This window comes from Amblyomma americanum, chromosome 1 (genome assembly GCF_052857255.1).
Source record: "Amblyomma americanum isolate KBUSLIRL-KWMA chromosome 1, ASM5285725v1, whole genome shotgun sequence".
NCBI classification, from domain to species: domain Eukaryota; kingdom Metazoa; phylum Arthropoda; class Arachnida; order Ixodida; family Ixodidae; genus Amblyomma; species Amblyomma americanum.
In genome coordinates, this window is record NC_135497.1 from 529,462,100 (window position 1) to 529,480,116 (window position 18,017).

General features: G+C 46.8%; 1 protein-coding gene across 2 annotated transcripts in view; it reads left to right on the plus strand.

Annotated features, from left to right (window-relative positions):
- The first annotated feature begins 75 nt into the window (after positions 1-75).
- Positions 76-18,017, plus strand: part of LOC144116268 (lysyl oxidase homolog 2-like) — a 92,930-nt gene continuing 74,988 nt past the window's right edge. The window contains exon 1 of one of the 2 annotated variants that reach the window (XM_077650986.1): positions 76-271. In XM_077650986.1, the coding sequence (XP_077507112.1) occupies positions 243-271 (29 nt within the window). In that variant the 5' untranslated portion in view covers positions 76-242. The remainder of the gene's footprint in view (positions 272-18,017) is intronic. The other variant, XM_077650985.1, reaches the window with a different exon arrangement.

An 18,017-nucleotide genomic window follows, 5' to 3' on the forward strand; every position in this document is an offset into this window, starting at 1 on the left:
TTCGCCGTTGCTCGCATCGCGCCCTCCAGATGCGCGAGTGACGCATTCTGGCACTCTTAGTTACTCGGGAGACGCCGCCGTCCCGTCTGGCCGCGAGACACAAGACAGCTGCGTCTGCGCCTCTCACGACACCCCCAAATCCTCCCCGCGGTCCGAGCGCCAGACCGTCCTGCGGCGTGAAGCAGAGAGGCGCACTGTGCGGACGAGCGGCGGCTGCTGCTGGGGAGACCACCCGAACGAGCATGGCTGCTTTGGACGGCATCGACACGAGGTGAGCGCCCCCGTTGCCCCGCAACCGCAGGGCAGTGACTGTGACCACGCGCACGCTGCTGGAGCAGGTTGTAGCCGCGATATTCCTCGCGAAGAGCACCATACGTGCTGAACAAAGAGCGTCACTTTTACGTTAATCATTGATAAGCGAAAGATTGATGGTCAATGAGTGGCGGCATGAGCAACGAAGACCCCTCCGCCACCCATTGACATTCTTTCTGAGTCTTAGTAGCCACCGTGTTGACGCTTGGCTCCAGGAGTACTACGGCGATTTTCACGGATCATTAGCTCCCAGCGGCTGACTGGTCACGTCTGTCTGAAATATATCCGTGATAAAGATCGCTAACTATCGCTGCAGCAGGCAAGCACATTGCAACGGAGCCCAGCAGCAGTGCAGCGCTGCCACTTCTATGGCACATCACCACTTAGAGGCTCTTCTGCGCTCAGCCTGTCAGCAGAATAATCTGTCAGCCTAAATAACGGAATTCTAACAAGTGTTTCATACTGCACCCCTTCAAAAGTGTACTTCCTTACACCAGAAGTGGAATACTACACATAGTGTCGTTTTTAATGCGCGTGTACATTGGAATGAGCGGCGAGAGACGGGAAAGCGTTAACGACAACCAATCAGCTTAGTAATACCCATTCATGAAAAAAAAAGAAAGAGGATTCGAATGAGCCAATAGAAGCACGACGCATCAAATTCTCGCTCTATACTCAGCTTTGGTTCTAATGAGCCCTAACTCACTACTGCCTAGCGTACGGGGTGCCCTACTGTCCGCGTCTGCCATGCTGTTCATAATAGCTGCTAAAGCTTTTGTTTGAAGAACTACGAAGTCATGATGTCACGCCGCAAAGATATAAATATTTGCGTTATTCAAGATATTTTGGGCGAGTAATCAGACATTACGGAAAGATACCAAAACTATCCCGCGGAGCTCCCACCCATTGTCGTTTGGCATATTGCCCTCTGATCCCTTCCACGGCTACGGGGGAGCTCCCACCCATTGTCGTTTGGCATATTGCCCTCTGATCCCTTCCACGGCTACGGGGGACTCCGATCAAACATCGGAAAGCCTTACCCTACATCTGTGCATAGATATTTGAAGCAAATGCATGCCCACTAAAATAGCCACACAAGTGAATGTGTGTGTGTGCGTGCGCGTGTGTATGTGTGCGTGTGTGCGTGCGCGCGCGTGTGTTTGCGCGTGCGTGCACGTGTGTGCGCGCGTGTGTGTGTCGTCCAGTCGTGTCCAGCAACGGGGCTGTGACGGAGAACGTATCTAATTTTATCAACTTTCTCACCAAGGACATTCCTCCCAGTTTTCCTTCTTACATCAAGGACACAAGCCATTTCCTTTGGGAAATTTCCATCTTCACCATCCCCACAAGAGGCCTTCTACCGACTAGGGATGTTTGCTCCCTGTATACAAACATTCCGCACGCCGACAGCATAGCAGCAACTCTGGAAGCCTTCGAAAGGTCAAGTTCTTCGGTAGATTTGGACGATGGAACTCTTTCCGTCCTTCTTGAACTGGTCCTGAATTCGAACAATTCTGAGTTTCATGGTGAGCACTACCTCCAGATAAGCGGTACTGCGATAAGCACAAAAATGGCACCTAACTACGCCGGAATCTTTGTGGCGTCACAGAAATTCCCTTCCTTGAGAAACATCCCAAAAAACCACTCTTCTACAAGCGTTTCCTGGACGACACATTTCTTGTATGAGAACATAATGAAGCAAGCCTGTTGGAATTCATTGCTCAGTTTAATGCCCTGCACCCCTCAATAAGGTTCATTCACAGTATCTCCGAATCGAGAACTAATTTTCTCGACTTGGAGATATCGGTAGACGGCAACTGCCTTTCCACTACACTATACAAAAAGCCCACGGATAGACAGCAATGTCTTCATTTCCACAGTAGCCATCCGAAACACTGCAAAACAAGCATTCCATACTCTCAGGCGCACAGATACCGAAGAATATGTTATACAACAGAGGAATTTGACCAACATACAAGGGCTCTCAAAGCCGCTCTGTCACGACAGAAATACCTCGGGGAAATAGTCGATGACGCGATTGAACGCGCTCGCAACCTAGACCGCACATCCATCCTGACAGAAAACAAGGTGAAAGACAACAGTAAGACAAGCTTAATCCTTACCTTCTCCTCAACGGCTCCCAGAGTAAGTAACATACTAAGCCGTCATTTTAATATAATCAGACAGAGTAATGGGTTGTCACTAATATTCAAGGAACAGCCCAGTGGGGTGTACCGCCGGGACAAGAACTTGAGAGACTTGCTTGTCAATGCGAAAACAAAGAACGCTACCCAGGGAGGGTGCCACCCATGCGGAAAGCCTTGGTGCAAAGTCTGTCCGAACATTTTAGACACCAAACTGGCAAAATCCAAGTTCGAAAACTGTGTTTCACTTAAGCGAAGACCTAGACTGTGACTCAAGCAATGTGATTAAAAAACTTCAATGTGAGGTGTGTGGCAAGAGTATATTGGTCAGACCAAGACATCATTTCACTTCCGCTTCAACAACCACAAAGCCCACGTGTCATCCTTACCCAGCTTACCCATTTCCAAGCACCTACGTCTGCCACTCCACAGTTTCGAAAACATCCGCGTCATCTTTCTCCAGTCCGGGTTCCCTAGCACCTATTACAGGGAACAAAGGGACTCATACCTCATTTACAAGCTTGGCTCATTCTCCCATGCATGGACGCTACTCCCGGAAAGCTCTCCTGCTTGAAGGAGACAACGTAGGAAATTTCATCCCTCATAGGCTTTGGACAGCATAATGAATCAAAATACGCCGAGCCGCCGCTGTGGCTCAGTGGTTATGGCGCTCGGCTGCTGGCCCGAAAGACGCGGGCTCGATCCCGGCCGCGGCGGTCGAATTTCGATGGAGGCGAAATTCTAGAGGCACGTGTGCTGTGCGATGCCAGTGCACTTTAAAGAGCCCCAGGTGGTCGAAATTTCGGGAGCCCTTCACTACGGCGTCTCTCATAGCCTTAGTCGCTTTGGGACGTCAAACCCCCATAAACCAAACCAAACCAAACCAAATACGCCGGGTGTTCTTGACAACTTCAACCACGCTCTGAAATGGCTGGGAATCTACCTCTTTATTTTCTCAATACTCTCCTTTGTCCAACCTACAGCCAGCATCCATGTTCTATCTGAAATAGACACCTATATTATAACTCTATCACCTAGCCCACTGGGACCACGCGGCAGCCCCGCGGGCCGCAGACCTTTCGCGGTTTCCGTACACACGTATTATTATTCTTTTCTTTTTTTACTTTTCTTTTATTATTTATGTATTCTGTTATGTCTTTTGCGCCTTTTTCATTTCTATTACCCATTTCGTATTTGTTTGGCGCCACATTCTATTCATTTTTGTGTGTGTGTCTTAATATGTCTTTTTTCAAAGTTCTTTGTGCTAATTTCTTTTTCTGCTCTTTCTCTCTTTAGTTTTCTCTTCAAATTCCTCTCTGCCTTCTCATTACGCGCTCCGGCTTCGCTCAATATTTTTCTCTTTCCCCCACGGCTGCCGCATTTTGAAGGGAAGCGCACTGCCGGACACGGGTTGAAACGGCCTAGTATATTTATGGGAAGAAGGGCGCCAGGGTGTCTGGTAGAAAAGTCCGACAGAAGAGCCTAACGAAGAAAAGAAGCAAAGATACGCATACGACACGGTCACAGGTTGCCGTTGCGGCGCGCAACAAGTGTCTCTCGTGCGGGTCCCCAGCAAGCGTCTCGGGATACCTGACACGGCGTTTTGCGGGAGTGTCGTAGAGAGAGAGAGAGGGGGGGGGTAGAGTGCGGCCACCCGGTGCGCCGAGAGCCGTGTTTAACGCTCCTTTCCCTTTTCTATCGCTGTTCAACATCGTTGTCTTTTCTACACCTTTATTAATTAGACCTCCCCGTTCTTCTCTGCGTTTTTCTGGGTTTTATTCAGCCGCGGCCCCTGTGCGAGCTGCTGCGCGTTCCATTATACGGCTTCTTGCCCACACTCTCAAGTTTGCTTTGAGGGCGGAGATTATAAATCCTTGCTCGCTCTGTGTCCTTATAGTGACAAAACTATTTCAGTATAAGCCAGCCCTAACGAAGGGAATGCCATTCCCGACACTGTTGGCACAATAAACCTTTAAAACGAACAGTCGCGTTTGTCGTAATGCTGTACGTACACTTGTAAACTGGCGCACAGGATCCTGTACTGAAGATATATATATATATATATATATATATATATATATATATATATATATATATATATATATATATATATACATATATATATATATATATATATATATATATATATACATATATATATATATATATATATATATATATATATATAATCAGCAGACAAGGCAAATGAAATAAGGGGCTCGTTTGACAAACATATTAAGGAAGCCAACAATCACCGAAACCCAGGTGCATAGGGGAATGTTTCTAAATTTTTTGGAGTGCCAATCAGCTGGTTTAAAGAACATTACTAGTAAAGCAGCAGAAAAAACAACCATGCCGCCGGTGGGATCCGAACCCACGACCTCCAAATATCGCGTCCGGTGCTCCAACAATTGAGCTACGGCGACGGCTGTGCAATCTGCTGCTCTCGTGGGTATTTATGTTTATGGGGGGTAAGCGAACCTTGAGAGTGTTCACCAGCGCCACCCTCGTCCATAGCGGTGGACGTAGCACGTCCTGTAATACCGCGAGTGTGACGTAGAACATCATCTAACGGCGAGGGTGGAAACTGCGCGAGAACCCTCTTATGCTACCTATGGCATCAAGACTGCCAGTACCGAGACCCCCATTAAGCTATTAGCAGACAAGGCAAATGAAATAAGGGGCTCGTTTGACAAACATATTAAGGAAGCGAACAATCACCGAAACCAAGGTGCATAGGAGAATGTTTCTAATTTTTTTTTGGAGTGCCAATCAGCTGGTTTAAAGAAAATTACTTACAAACCAGCAGAAAAAACAACCATGCCGCCGGTGGGATCCGAACCCAAGACCTCCGCTGGTGAACACTCTCAAGGTTCGCTTACCACGAGAGCAGCAGATTGGAAAGCCGTCACCGTAGCTCAGTTGGTAGAGCACCGGACGCGATATCCGGAGGTATATATATATATATATATATATATATATATATATATATATATATATATATATATATATATATATATATATATATATATATATATATATAATATATATATATATATATATATATATATATATATATATATATAGTATTAGTAGTAAAGACTTTTATTCGACCATAATTTATAGGCCGAGCATGTCGACCGCCTGGGCGACCAGAAGCCGCTGTTCTTCTTCCCCTTCAGCGCCAAGCCAGTCGAGCCAGGTGGTGATGGATAGAAAGGGTGGGGGGAAGGAACCCGACTGCTGAGCAGCCGGGCAATAGAAGAGGCAATGGGCCAGGTCCGCATAGATGCAGGGGCAGTTGGGACAGGAAGGGTCCGATCGATAGCGATAGAGGAAGAGGCGGGACGGGGTGATAGCTGCATTCATCTGAATGTGCCGAAGAAGGCGAGACTCCGGCACCGTGAGTGATGGATGAGGAGGAGGGTAAAGGCGTTTGTCGAGGCGGAGCTCAAGGTAGACCTCTTTTATGGTGCGGCGATATATATATATATATATTGTTATGAAGACGAAGAAGAGTGCAGTGGCGCGGGACGGAGTGCTCGCGCTAGGTCCTGAGACATTAAATCATATCTTCATACTGTCATCATGTCGTGCTTTCCTTGGCTTGCCACCACGTAACATTTGGTGGAGGTGCCGGGTACTCATCGTCATCCTAGTCCCCGGAGCATCGCCGCCTTCTGCTCGCCTTCGTCGTCGGCCGAGGAGACCTGGGATCCGCCCGCCCGGCCCAACCCCAGCTCGAACTGACCAGAACCGACCAGCCGCTTTCCCCCGCCCCGTCCCCAGCCCCGTCCACAAGACACGACGACCAGGACCTGATGTACGATGACCCGACTACGACCCGAACCAAGACGGCACCCCCGCCCAGGCTGTGCGGCAATCCCTCGACCCTTGACCTTCGGCTGTGGGTGACCGACCGCTGGTCCTGAAGCTCCGGGGGCAACCGTCCACCAGATATCTCCTTCATCTTGGTGGCAAGCCTTTCATCTTCTTCTATCCTTCCTGATCATCATCATCGTCACCTCGCCATTCGTAATTCAAGCAATCGATCGGGACGATCGCTCTGAGGACCGGGGTCATGTTATGAAGACGAAGAAGAGTGCAGTGGCGCGGGACGGAGTGCGCGCGCTAGGCCCTTGAGCCATTAAATCATATCTTCATACTGTCATCACGTCGTGCTTTCCTTGGCTTGCCACCACGTAACAATATATATATATATATATATATATATATATATATATATATATATATATATATATATATATATATATATATATATATATATACGTTCTACGTCAGACTCGTGGTATTACAGGACGTGCTACATCCACCGCTACGGACGAGGGTGGCACTGGTGAACACTCTCAATGTTCGCTTACACCCAATAAACATGAATACCCACGAAAGCAGCAGATTGGAAAACCGTCACCGTAGCTCAGTTGGTAGAGCACCGGACGCGATATTCGGAGGTCATGGGTTCGGATCCCACTGGCGGCATTGTTGTTTTTTCTGCTGCTTTATAAGTCAGTTTCTTTAAGCGATAGATTATTCTAAATATTATTATCCTAATACACTTTAAAAAAAAAATTAAACATTACACTATGCACCTTGGTTTCCGTGACTTTTGGCTCCCTTCATAAGAATATGTGTGTGTGTGTGTGTGTGTGGTGTGTGTGTGTGTGTGTGTGTGTGTGTGTGTGTGCGCGCGCACACACACACACACACACACACACACACACACACACACACACACACACACACACACACACACACACACACACACACACACACACACACACACACACACACACACACACACACACACACACACACACACACACACACACATACCGGGTGTTTTAGTGAACACTAAAAACTTAAAGAAATAAGCTTTGTGGGGTAAAGATATGGCTTCGGCGTTGTAGTGTCGCCAGTGTTGGCGGACACCAGAAAACTTGTAAATCGTCTCAAGTACTTATTTGGATTACTAACTTTTAATCTAAGTTTTTAGCTACTAGAGTTAAGCACCTGGATGCAATTAGAATTTTAAATAGAATTAGAATTAGAAATTCGAAAACGCGGTTAACCTTGGCGCTGTGGCTTGACAAATTTTGGTTGCGCCGTGCGAAAATACATGCGTTTTCGAAAGTATGCAGGCAAGCCAGCCCCTCAGTGCACGTGACTAGTCGTAAAAGCCAAATTTTGTCGAGCCACAGCGCCAAGGATAATCGCGTTTTCGCAATTCTAAAAACTGATATGGCTGTTACTAACGACCGGCTACAATTCTCTAATTGCAACTAAGAGCCTAACTCTACCAGTTAAAAAGTTAATTATTAAAAATTAGTTAACCAGCTTTCTACTTAAAAGGAAGCACCGGTTGTCTGGTGTATGCCAACCCTTGTAATACTATGCCGCAAAAGCCATGTTTTTACTCCAAACAGCCTACTTTTGAACATTTGTGAATACGTTCGCTGAAACAATATATATATATATATATATATATATATATATATAATATGTGCAACGGGTGCTACAAGGAAAACTAAGTAGCTTTGAAAAAGATGACTTTTGAATCAAAAATATGACGTTTGCGGCGTGGTATCCCCAGGGTTCACGGATACCAGGAAACTGGTGAATCATCTTAACTAGAAGTATGGCTAACTAATTTCCAATATTTTACTTTTTAACTATTAGAGTTATGCGTCTGGTTGCAATTTTAGATTTGTATCCGGCCATTAGGAACCACCATATTAGTTTTTGGAATTTCGAAAACGCGATTACCCTCGCCGCTGTGGCTTGATAAAATTTTGCGTTTTCGACTAGTTACACGCACTGGAGGGGTTGCTTCCTGGATGCTTCCGAAAGCACAAATATTTTCGCACGACGCAGCCAAATATTTCGCGGGCGTCCTTTAAAAGCCGAAAAAAAGACGACGTAGGAGGTACGTTGCTGCAAACAGTGCATCAGTTCTTTCTTAACCCCCTCTACAACTTAAGTAAACGCACGTGACCCCAAACTGAATAATATAAAATTTGCATGTTTAATGCTAACTAATGAGTAATTAAGCAGAATTTAAAACTCATCGTGAGGAGCGCCACACGACGGAAACAATAAGTGCGGTCTTTTTAAAAATTCTTGGTTCATGTTATTTGACACACCCGGTATAGTGCAAAGCAACAGCGACAGAAAGGGCCATGCTGAGGGCTATGAATCAAACAGCCACGCGTGCGTGACAGACATTAATTCAGACAAAAAAAAACAGAAAACTGATACGGTAAAACAGGAGCACTGCGCTCAGCATACATGCACTAGACAATAACAATCTTGGTCAAATATCTCCAGTCCAAAGGCTTTTCGCTTCAGCCGCATAATGGAGCCATCAGAGCACCATTAAAGAACAAAGGGCCTTGGAATGATGAAGTAGGGTTTCTTCTCGCGGTATAGAAGCTTGACGTCTACTTTGAATGCTTTGCTACACGGAGAATTCATAGGACATTCATTAATTTCACTGCAATCGAACCCTGTGACATGAAGACGTTCTCTGAGCTTATATAGGGCATCTGAGTCCCTTTACAGCTAACTGTGCATGGCGGTTCGGAAAAGCTGCCTCATTAATGAACATAAAATAGTAACAATTGGGCTGTTGCATGGGTTGGGCTGCACCCAATGGTATGGGGTAGCGGGGCTCGTGCCGAGGGAACGGACTGTGCGGTGGTTATATTACAGACACTGCATGGAGGCTTTGGGCAAAGAAAATACGTCACTGATAGCTGCTACTCCGCTAGCAGAATCATGTCAAATGAGAGAGCAAGCATTTACAATTCGACAGCAAGAAACATCGCTGCAGCTGCGCCCATGCAGAGCCTAAACGGAACCCAGAGAGAAATGTCGCAACTATCATGCGGCATGTCCCAAATTGGCACATGCGTGACATGTCCCTAGCAGTTCACCTGCGGAACTGAACGACGGGATATACCATCCAGTGGCTGGAAAACAAATTTAATTTGATTTGATTCTTCTTCAGCTGCTTCAACTGCGGCATAATGTTTTCATTTGGTACCTGTGGCTTGCATCTTTACAGTAACGTGCATTTCTGTCGCCGTAATCGTGACAAGAGCCCCCTCGATTCCACCTCTAAATTTCGTTTTATATCGATAGCCGCCTCTTCTTTATGGTTTCATTCTATTTAGCGCGGCTACCTTAACTACACCTCCCGTGGGAAGCACGTTTATCAACTTGTTAATATTCTCTTCGCTTTTCTCGTTTTATCTTGCTGGTTGCCTTTGGCGCATAATCTTAGAACGTGTGGTCGATGATGAGTGGTGAATATACATGACGATTTCGTGCGTACTATATTCTTACTGGCCACTATGAACGCTGTATTCAAATTAAGGACATAGATGAAATGCGCAATGCATTCTATGAAACAGACATTAACAAAATTTCCCAGGTGACTTATTACAGAGTTTCGTAAGATGCTAGCATAAGGAGCTAGTAAATATTGACGGAGTGAACCCTCATTTATTAAATATTTAATCTAGAGTTCGTCAGCGGTCTCTTCTTGATCCTATATTACTTATTACCTACATACATTCTTGTCCAAGCACTCCAGCCTTGAGCTTAAAGGAAATTAATAAAGCAACGCATTTAGCAGCTGCATTCTGGCCTCCCTTCACGGACGAATTTTTTTTTGTCCGGTGTCATTCAGGCTCTCCTCTTGGAACTGCATGAGTGCATTATAGGAGGTGCTTAAACGAGGTTCAAAATTTTCGATGCCTGTTTCTTGTAAATGCTCGTTCGCGATATCGTCGGTTTGAGCTGTGCTATATACGTAAGTTTTTTTTAAAGGGACAGTAAGGAGAACTCTATCATATTTTTTGTTAGCAAAATCTGATATTCCGGCATTTCATGGCTTTGTTGCCGCTTGTCCGGGAGCGAAAGATGCATTTATTTCAAAGAAATCTGGATTCAAATTTGAAAAAGTTTTTCCCGCCCTCGCATTCAAACTCTGCGCGCTCTTATGATGTCACTGTTACTGTTATGACGTCCACAGGACGGAGTGACGTGAAACGTGACGTAAACGCAGACTCCGTGATTTCTGCTAGCTAGCGGTGCGGTCTAGCAGCAGCCGAAACGAAAGCTACCGCCGCCTAACGTTGAAGGCATCTATCGGGGGTCGCTACCGTCGCGTCGTTTACGTTTGCACCGGCGTCTTGCCAGCGTTATGATGGATCCCGTTCACGAATACGACGACGAAGTTCTCGCAAAATCTCCGGCCTGCATTTCAGCGACCTGATCCGGAGTAACCGGGTTCGAACCCGACCGCGGAGGCTGCGTTTTTATGGAGGCAAAACGCTAAGGCGCCCGTGTGCTGTGTGATGTCAGTGCACGTTAAATATCCCCAGGTGGTCGAAATTATTCCGGAGCCCTCCACTACGGCACCTCTTACTTCCTTTCCTCTTTCACTCCCTCCTTTATTCCTTACCTTACGGCGCGGTTCAGGTGTCCAACGATATATGAGACAGATACTGCGCCATTTCCTTTCGCCAAAAACCAATTGTTATTATAATTATTCTTCAGCGACCTCAGCCCCACAGAGCGTGCGATGCTTCTGAGGGAGCACGGTTAGGTTAGGCGCCGGCGGGTCGTTTCCCCTTCCTCAGTGAGCAGCCGTTGCTAATTAAATATCTTAACCCCACTGCGGAAGTCGCGAGGGTCGAGGACACGGTCGGCACATCGCGACCATCGGAGGCTGGCCGAGGCTTTGGGCTAATGGATTGTGATTCCTTGAAAGTCGCTGTTTCACGGTGCAGCAGGCGGCGTCGAGGAGGTTTCTCAAGGCTGCAAGGGCCATGTTGTCTATTTTTTTGCCACAAAAAACGGATGTGTGCTCAAGGGCGCTCGCGTTTAAAGTTGGCGGCTTGAAAGTAAAACCGATGCACGACGCTTCAACGGGTTCCGCACGTTTCCGGAGGTACGGGGTCCACTGAATCGGGCTCTCTCGTCCACTTGCATGTACCTTCAGATGTGTACTGTGAATGGATTAAATTAGGAGAGAGCTCGAAGAGAACAGCTCCGCCAAACTGCCGAAGCTATTGAATGGAGCCGCAAACAGACGAGTTGGAGGAGAGCGGAGTCACGGTCTCTGCAGGTTCCAAATCTCTTTTAAAGCGACAGCTTTACTGGTCGCGAACTTGCGATTTCGTCGTGGCGGTGCTGCGAGGAGGCACATGAGGTCACAACGCGCGTCTCGCTGCGGAGCCGAACCGGTCTGGCCGGGCTGGCTGCGGCTGGCGCACTCGGCGCAAAATAGAGACGTGCTTCATGTCTCCGCCAGGCGCTCAGAGTAGCCGAAGCCGCCGAACGCGTCAGTGGTGAAGCGCAGTTGGAATATAGAGGGTCTCGCTTTGGCCGACATGCCGTCGCCGTGCAGCGCGCGCGTGCGCTTACGCCGGAGTATAAACGCGCCTTAACAGAGCTTGTGCTAAACCGCTAACCAACGTATTCGGTGGCGGCATCTATGGAGCCACTGAAACTCCCCGCGCACTCACTGAATAAAAAAAAGCAACCTGCGCCGAGGCTTGGAATTGAACCAGGGCCTTCGGCGTTTGAGGCGGAGACGCTAACACTCCGCTACGACGGCTCAAGCATTGGGCGTGAATAAAGGCTCATCTAGTGAATGCACTCTTCGATGCAGAAGTCTCCGCGCTTTCGCATATCCTGGACTAACAGAGCTAGGCCACCAGCAATTTTTTTTTATTAACTGCCTTGTATCTTGTCTCCCTTCCCTAATAAACGATTTCCGTTAAGTAGTTTGAAGTTGACTGGCACACCCGCAACGTTTCGCCGTGCAAGCGTACGAAGACACGAGTGCTCTTTATACTGCTAACTGCCTTGTACGTCCACCGACCATCGTGCCATCATAGTTTTTCATCGACCGTGGCGACCATCTGACTAACCTTAACAGGCTCCTTCAAAGGTTAACTAGCACTTGAAGCGGCACTTGCAGTTTCTCTGCTGCTCGGCGCTTGTAAATTGAGCCGCGTAAAAAGCAAAACCACTGGGCACGCAAAGCTCATAATAAATAATAATAATAATTGTTTTTTTTGGGGGGGGAAGGAAGTGGCGCAGTGTCGCACACCTTTATATCGGCGCACACCTGAACAGCGCCGTAAAGGAAGGAAAAAAGGAGGGAGTGAAAGAAGAAAGAGGTGCCGTAGGGGAGGGCTCCGGAATAATTTGACCACCTGGTGGTCTTTAACGTGCACTGACATCGCACAGCACATGGGCGCCTTAGCGTTTTGCCTCCATGAAAGCCAAGCTGCCGTGGTGGGGTTCGAACCCGGGAACTCCTGATCAGTAGTCGAGCGCTCTAACTACTGAGCCACCGCGGCGGGTGCTCTTAGACGCGAAGCGCTATAAAAAACCGAAACTCTCCTGGTCGCCTGTGTCGTCTTCAAGCATCGGTTTTCTTTGCTTCCAACATTAAGGTTGTCTTTTGTTTCTCTTCCTTGTGTGATAAAAATGCACTGTCGGTTACAAAACAAAACTTACTTCAATACTGAACCGCGCAACCTTCCTTTGTCAGCCTCAGAGATTAGTGGCGTCCATGGAGTAAGGAAAATTCCTCCAAGGTGGTGTCTCTTGTCTTATGACGCAATCACGCTTGTACTTGCGAGATTGGCCTGTATTTTTGTTCTTGCAATTTTTTACCTTACAAGAGCTTTGTTTTCTAGTAAGAGTGGCGTTTTTGTGTTGAGGACCTGATATTCTTACGATACAAGCCAAATTCAATGTCTCCTACGTGTAGCATTAAATTATCACCTACACTAACGACTTTTCGAAAGCTGGTGCACACGGCGTCACAAGAAGGAAAGTTGATACACTATTAGGCCGCTACATTCCGGACAAGGCGCGCGTGGTACGCACGAGAATCGCCGCGAGGGCGCCAGAGGGAGCCACGGCGAGGTAGCCGCACGCCTGCCGCGACGGAACCAATCAGCGTGTGCCCACTGGCGGAGCGAACGTCTCTATCACCCGACGCTCGAGATGAAACGAACACTTGGACTTCCCTCGGAACATTTCATTCTTGGTGTTGCCATGACCTAACACAATAGCAATAACATACGCTGTTTCCTGGGAAGCGTCAGCCGAAATCTTTAACCACAGAGGAGGACCGATAGCACGAACGTCTTTAAAAAAAACACACAGGTCACCACACATGCATTCAGGTGTTGGGGCGATCGGTCCAATACATCGGTACTTTTTGCAGATGCCTTTATAATTTTGAAATGCTGTATTCATTTCCGGTCAGGTAATTTTTAAATGATTAATTGCAATTGTCAGCTCGTCATGTTGGCGTGATAGGTGGACAAAATGCCTTATATTAAAAAAAACTACTGCGGTTGATGTCAGTAATATAATGAATAAACTGGATGTTCTGCGTAGCATTAGCAATAACGTAGATAGTTGAATGCTTAGAAGTAAACACTTTGGCCTGACAGCAACATAATGATTAGAATGGACGAAGGTTCATGGCAATATATGCTTCTCAGTGCACAAAAAACTAGGCTTTCTGAGTAACGGAATGAGCAAGTTCCTCAGTTGATTAAAACTTTCAGCTTCCAAGGCTTACGGCTGACCTGAACTTCGCTTTGTCGTAGCTCTTCTTTTTACTCCTGATCGACACAGGCTTCACGACTCACCATCACCCATGTCTTGTCTTGCTGGCCGTCAACCATGGGCTGAAAAGCGACAAAAATCCGCCTGCCATTCTGCCATGCTTATATTTTTCGAAACTTAACATTAAACCCGTAGATCTCTTCTCGGGAAGTTCTACAAGCCCCCCTCCGCCCCCCCCCCCCCCCCCGCTATAAACATTAACTATAACACATTGCCTACAGTTTCCATAACTGACAAGCACAAATTTCAATTTTTCCTCCAAAGTATTTCACGAAGAAACGCCCTGCCAATTAATTCGCCGTTGTTGCCACCCGAAGATTAAAACAAGATGTGTTGCACAGTGTTCGTCTTGTCATTCCTTATAGTGGATGTATTATTATCAATGTAGTGTTCCTTTCCGTTTAGCCGCCACGGTGGCTGAGTGGTTACGGCGCTCGGCTGCTGGCCCGAAAGACGCGGGTTCGATCCTGGCCGCGGCGGTCGAATTTCGATGGAGGCGAAATTCTAAAGGCCCGTGTACTGTGCGATTTCAGTGCACGTTAAAGAACCACAGGTGGTCGAAATTTCCGGAGCCCTTCACTACGGCGTCCCTCATAGCCTGAGTCGCTTTGGGACGTTAGACCCCCATAAACCATAAACCTTTCCGTTTGTTTATGTATTCGTTTCTGCTGTGCTGACCCTTTCTTCTTAGGCATGTGACCAGTGCGCTTTTTCTAAAATAGATATAGTCCCATGGTGAATTCTCTTCACTTCCCCTCCTCTTCCGGCCCCCAAAAGTTTTTGCGTCGGTTTGTCGCAGGACAGAAGCAAGAAGGGTATGGATTCAGAGTGTCATCACCTGCATAACCTGGGAACTCCAATTTATCACTGTATAGCCTCAGGATGGGATTCTTGCTACAAAGGCTGGATTGTTCCAAAGAGTACGAGCATGATTGAAGGCGTGCTAGTTTTGCTACCTCGGCACCAGGCAGCGCAGTGAGACAGCTCTCTGGAAGGTGTAGGGAATTTGAACAAGACTCGAGCGACGTGTCAACGGGGGTTTCAAGCAGCTGTAACAAAGACTGCGGAGCAGAGTAGAAGTAGGAGCGGCATAACAGTGAGGGTTACGTCTACAAAAGAATTCAAATCGCACCTCAGTTGTGCACTTGTGGATTTCAGTGAGTAGAATGAAAATTGTGTTTTGTGTGGCTCAGTGAGTAGGTCATTCGCACTAGATATTTTTGCCAGTTATGCGCTTGATCACAGCTCTCAGGGGCATGAAGAAGGCAGTAGAAAGGGTGCTGAGTATCGTCTGAAGTGAGCACAACATGCAGTGTTCGTTTTGTTTACAAACACAGGCCGCCTTTTTCTTATTTCTCACCAATACTGTTTTTCTGGGCTTGTTTCATTCCATGACAGCCGCACGGGACAATAACGTGAAACTCAACTTAAGCAGACCATGCACTTGAATGGCCTGGACTGAAACCATGTTCCTTTCATATCGCGACACCACTTGCGGGGGGTTTTGAGCATTTTTGATGTTTTTGTTGCTTTCCGTCACATGTATTAATAGTATTTAAATCTCAGCAATCAGAAACCCTTCCATGTACAAGGATATTTGGTTTTGCGGTGCTATGAGTTCTCTTGTTTCTCAGCGGGCCATATTGACCGTCACAACATCACCAGCACATGATGTGGGGAAGATAATAGAAAAAAAATTGGTAAAACGTTCTGCTCGGCGAGTTCGTTTCTCGTGGAAAAGGAATACGTTTAGCTCGAAACAACAAAATGATGAGGACAGCACACAAGACACGAAAGAGCGCTTTACCTTTACCTCACTCTTTCGCTCTCTGGCATAACGGTTGTGGCAGCTGGAACTGTCCTATTCAGGACGCCTCTCTTCTGGCAAGTTGCATTTTTGGAACGCAGCCGCATCTCTTGCACAACACATAAATGTAGCGGTGCTGTTATGGAAGTAATTATTTGTGTGCCTCGCCTGAGCGCAGCCATACAGCTGAAAAGAAACGCTACGCGGTGACCTCAGATTTCTTTCATTTATAAACACTGCGGCCACGAAAGCAAGACCACTGCAGGTGAGTATATAAATTTGTATGACACCAAAGGACAAAAAGAAAAATACAGCAGACAAGGCGTCACCAGCAGCGAAATTACTACATCACACTGTATCATTATCAAAACATTAGAATATATACACTATTGTCATCCACAAATTACCGAGGAAATGAACACTCAAAATTCGTCACTTATTGCAGCGGCGCCTCAAAATGGGACAAACAGTTTTGTTCTACTATATAACCAGCAAAGTTGTTCCATTCGGTAATGGTTGTAGGAAAATAAGAATATTTGTAGCAGTTCATTCTTGTGGATAAAGGTTTTACGGAAAGAGAATGTCGTAGGCGTGTAGCATAACCACTAGAGTAACAATTTTCGAGATGTCAATGGAAGTACCATGTAGGTAGAGGAGAAGATGATTTTTAAGCGTTATTCTCATATATACTGTTTTATCAAAACTTACCACCATTTGCCACCTATCGCAGCAGCGCATCACCTTCTTAAAGCCATTACTTAGCCTGATTTGATCTTCAATTGAAATAATTCGATCATAGAAGACACAATCATTCGCATATAATTTAACATCGACAGAGAGATCATGAACAATATCGTTAATAAATATAATAAACAAAAACGATGAAAGCACAGATCCTTGGGGGACCCCTGATTCAACTTGTATGCCATGTGAGAGGGCACCATTCGCAGATGTTTCGCAGCTGGAGAAAAAATTCTTCCTGGTCCAGGCTGGAACACGAAACTAGCGTGTGTCCGTACCACGGACCCTACCAGTGAATCTATCCAGGAAGAGTTTTGGACTTAATTGCTTACTGGGCAGGTGCAGAGGTTAAGAAGTAACTGATCGTTGAGTGGGTCATTGCATGCATGGTTTTTCGCACTTTCTGATGGACGTCACGACTACTGCAGAGAATACAGGGTTTCATTTTAGCCAGTAGCTATCGATTAGAACATTATTAACCAGAAGTTTATTGGACACATGTATGTAGTGAATCAATTATATCCGTATTTAAGGAGAGCGGCTGGGGGTCAGTGTATATGACGTACTGTTTGGTAGGGGAAGCTGAGCGAATTCATGGACATCATGTACTGTTCAGAGGATCTCCAAGGTAGTACTGTCTGGTGGGTATAGGTAGGCACCGCTGGCAGCAGAGAGAGGGGATAGGGTCAGTGGAAGAAGAGGAATGTATGAGCTGGGCTGCAGCACCCAGACATCTGCGTGTGGAAGCGTCGATATATGCTGCTGCGCGACTGTGTAAAGGCGGGATGTGACGAGCAGCTTGTCGTGGCAACGTTCCGAGAACAGGATCGCCAGCATGTTGCGGTGAATGGGTGCGATACAGAGGTAGGAGACGTGTGGGAGGCGAAGGACCTGAAGGAAAATGAGCTTGGGATGGACCCGAGCCTGGGAAAGCATCCATCTGTCTTGCTGTGCGGAGGATAGGCGAGCAAGTTGACGATCGCGGTGAAGATTTGGGAGGGAACGTTTAGGGAGAAATAAGCTAGTATCGCAGAGACGCTGAGTAGATGTTGGTACTGAGAGTCGGATGACCGCTTCGTAGCGTGTGCAGTGCAGATCCCAATTTTTCTATTTGGGTTTGTGTAAATCGGAGAAAGAGAACGCTGTAAAGGGGTTTGTTGAGTGCTAGTGCTTGAACAAGGCGACCTGAGCCTCCTGGAGGCCACAGTGCCGTTTGACTACACGACGGACAAGATGGGTGACCGTGCGACAGGTAGAAAGAGCTTGGTTGCGCGCCTGCAGGTTTTTGGGCTAATGGAGTGGCATGACTAAAACGCGACAACATGAGA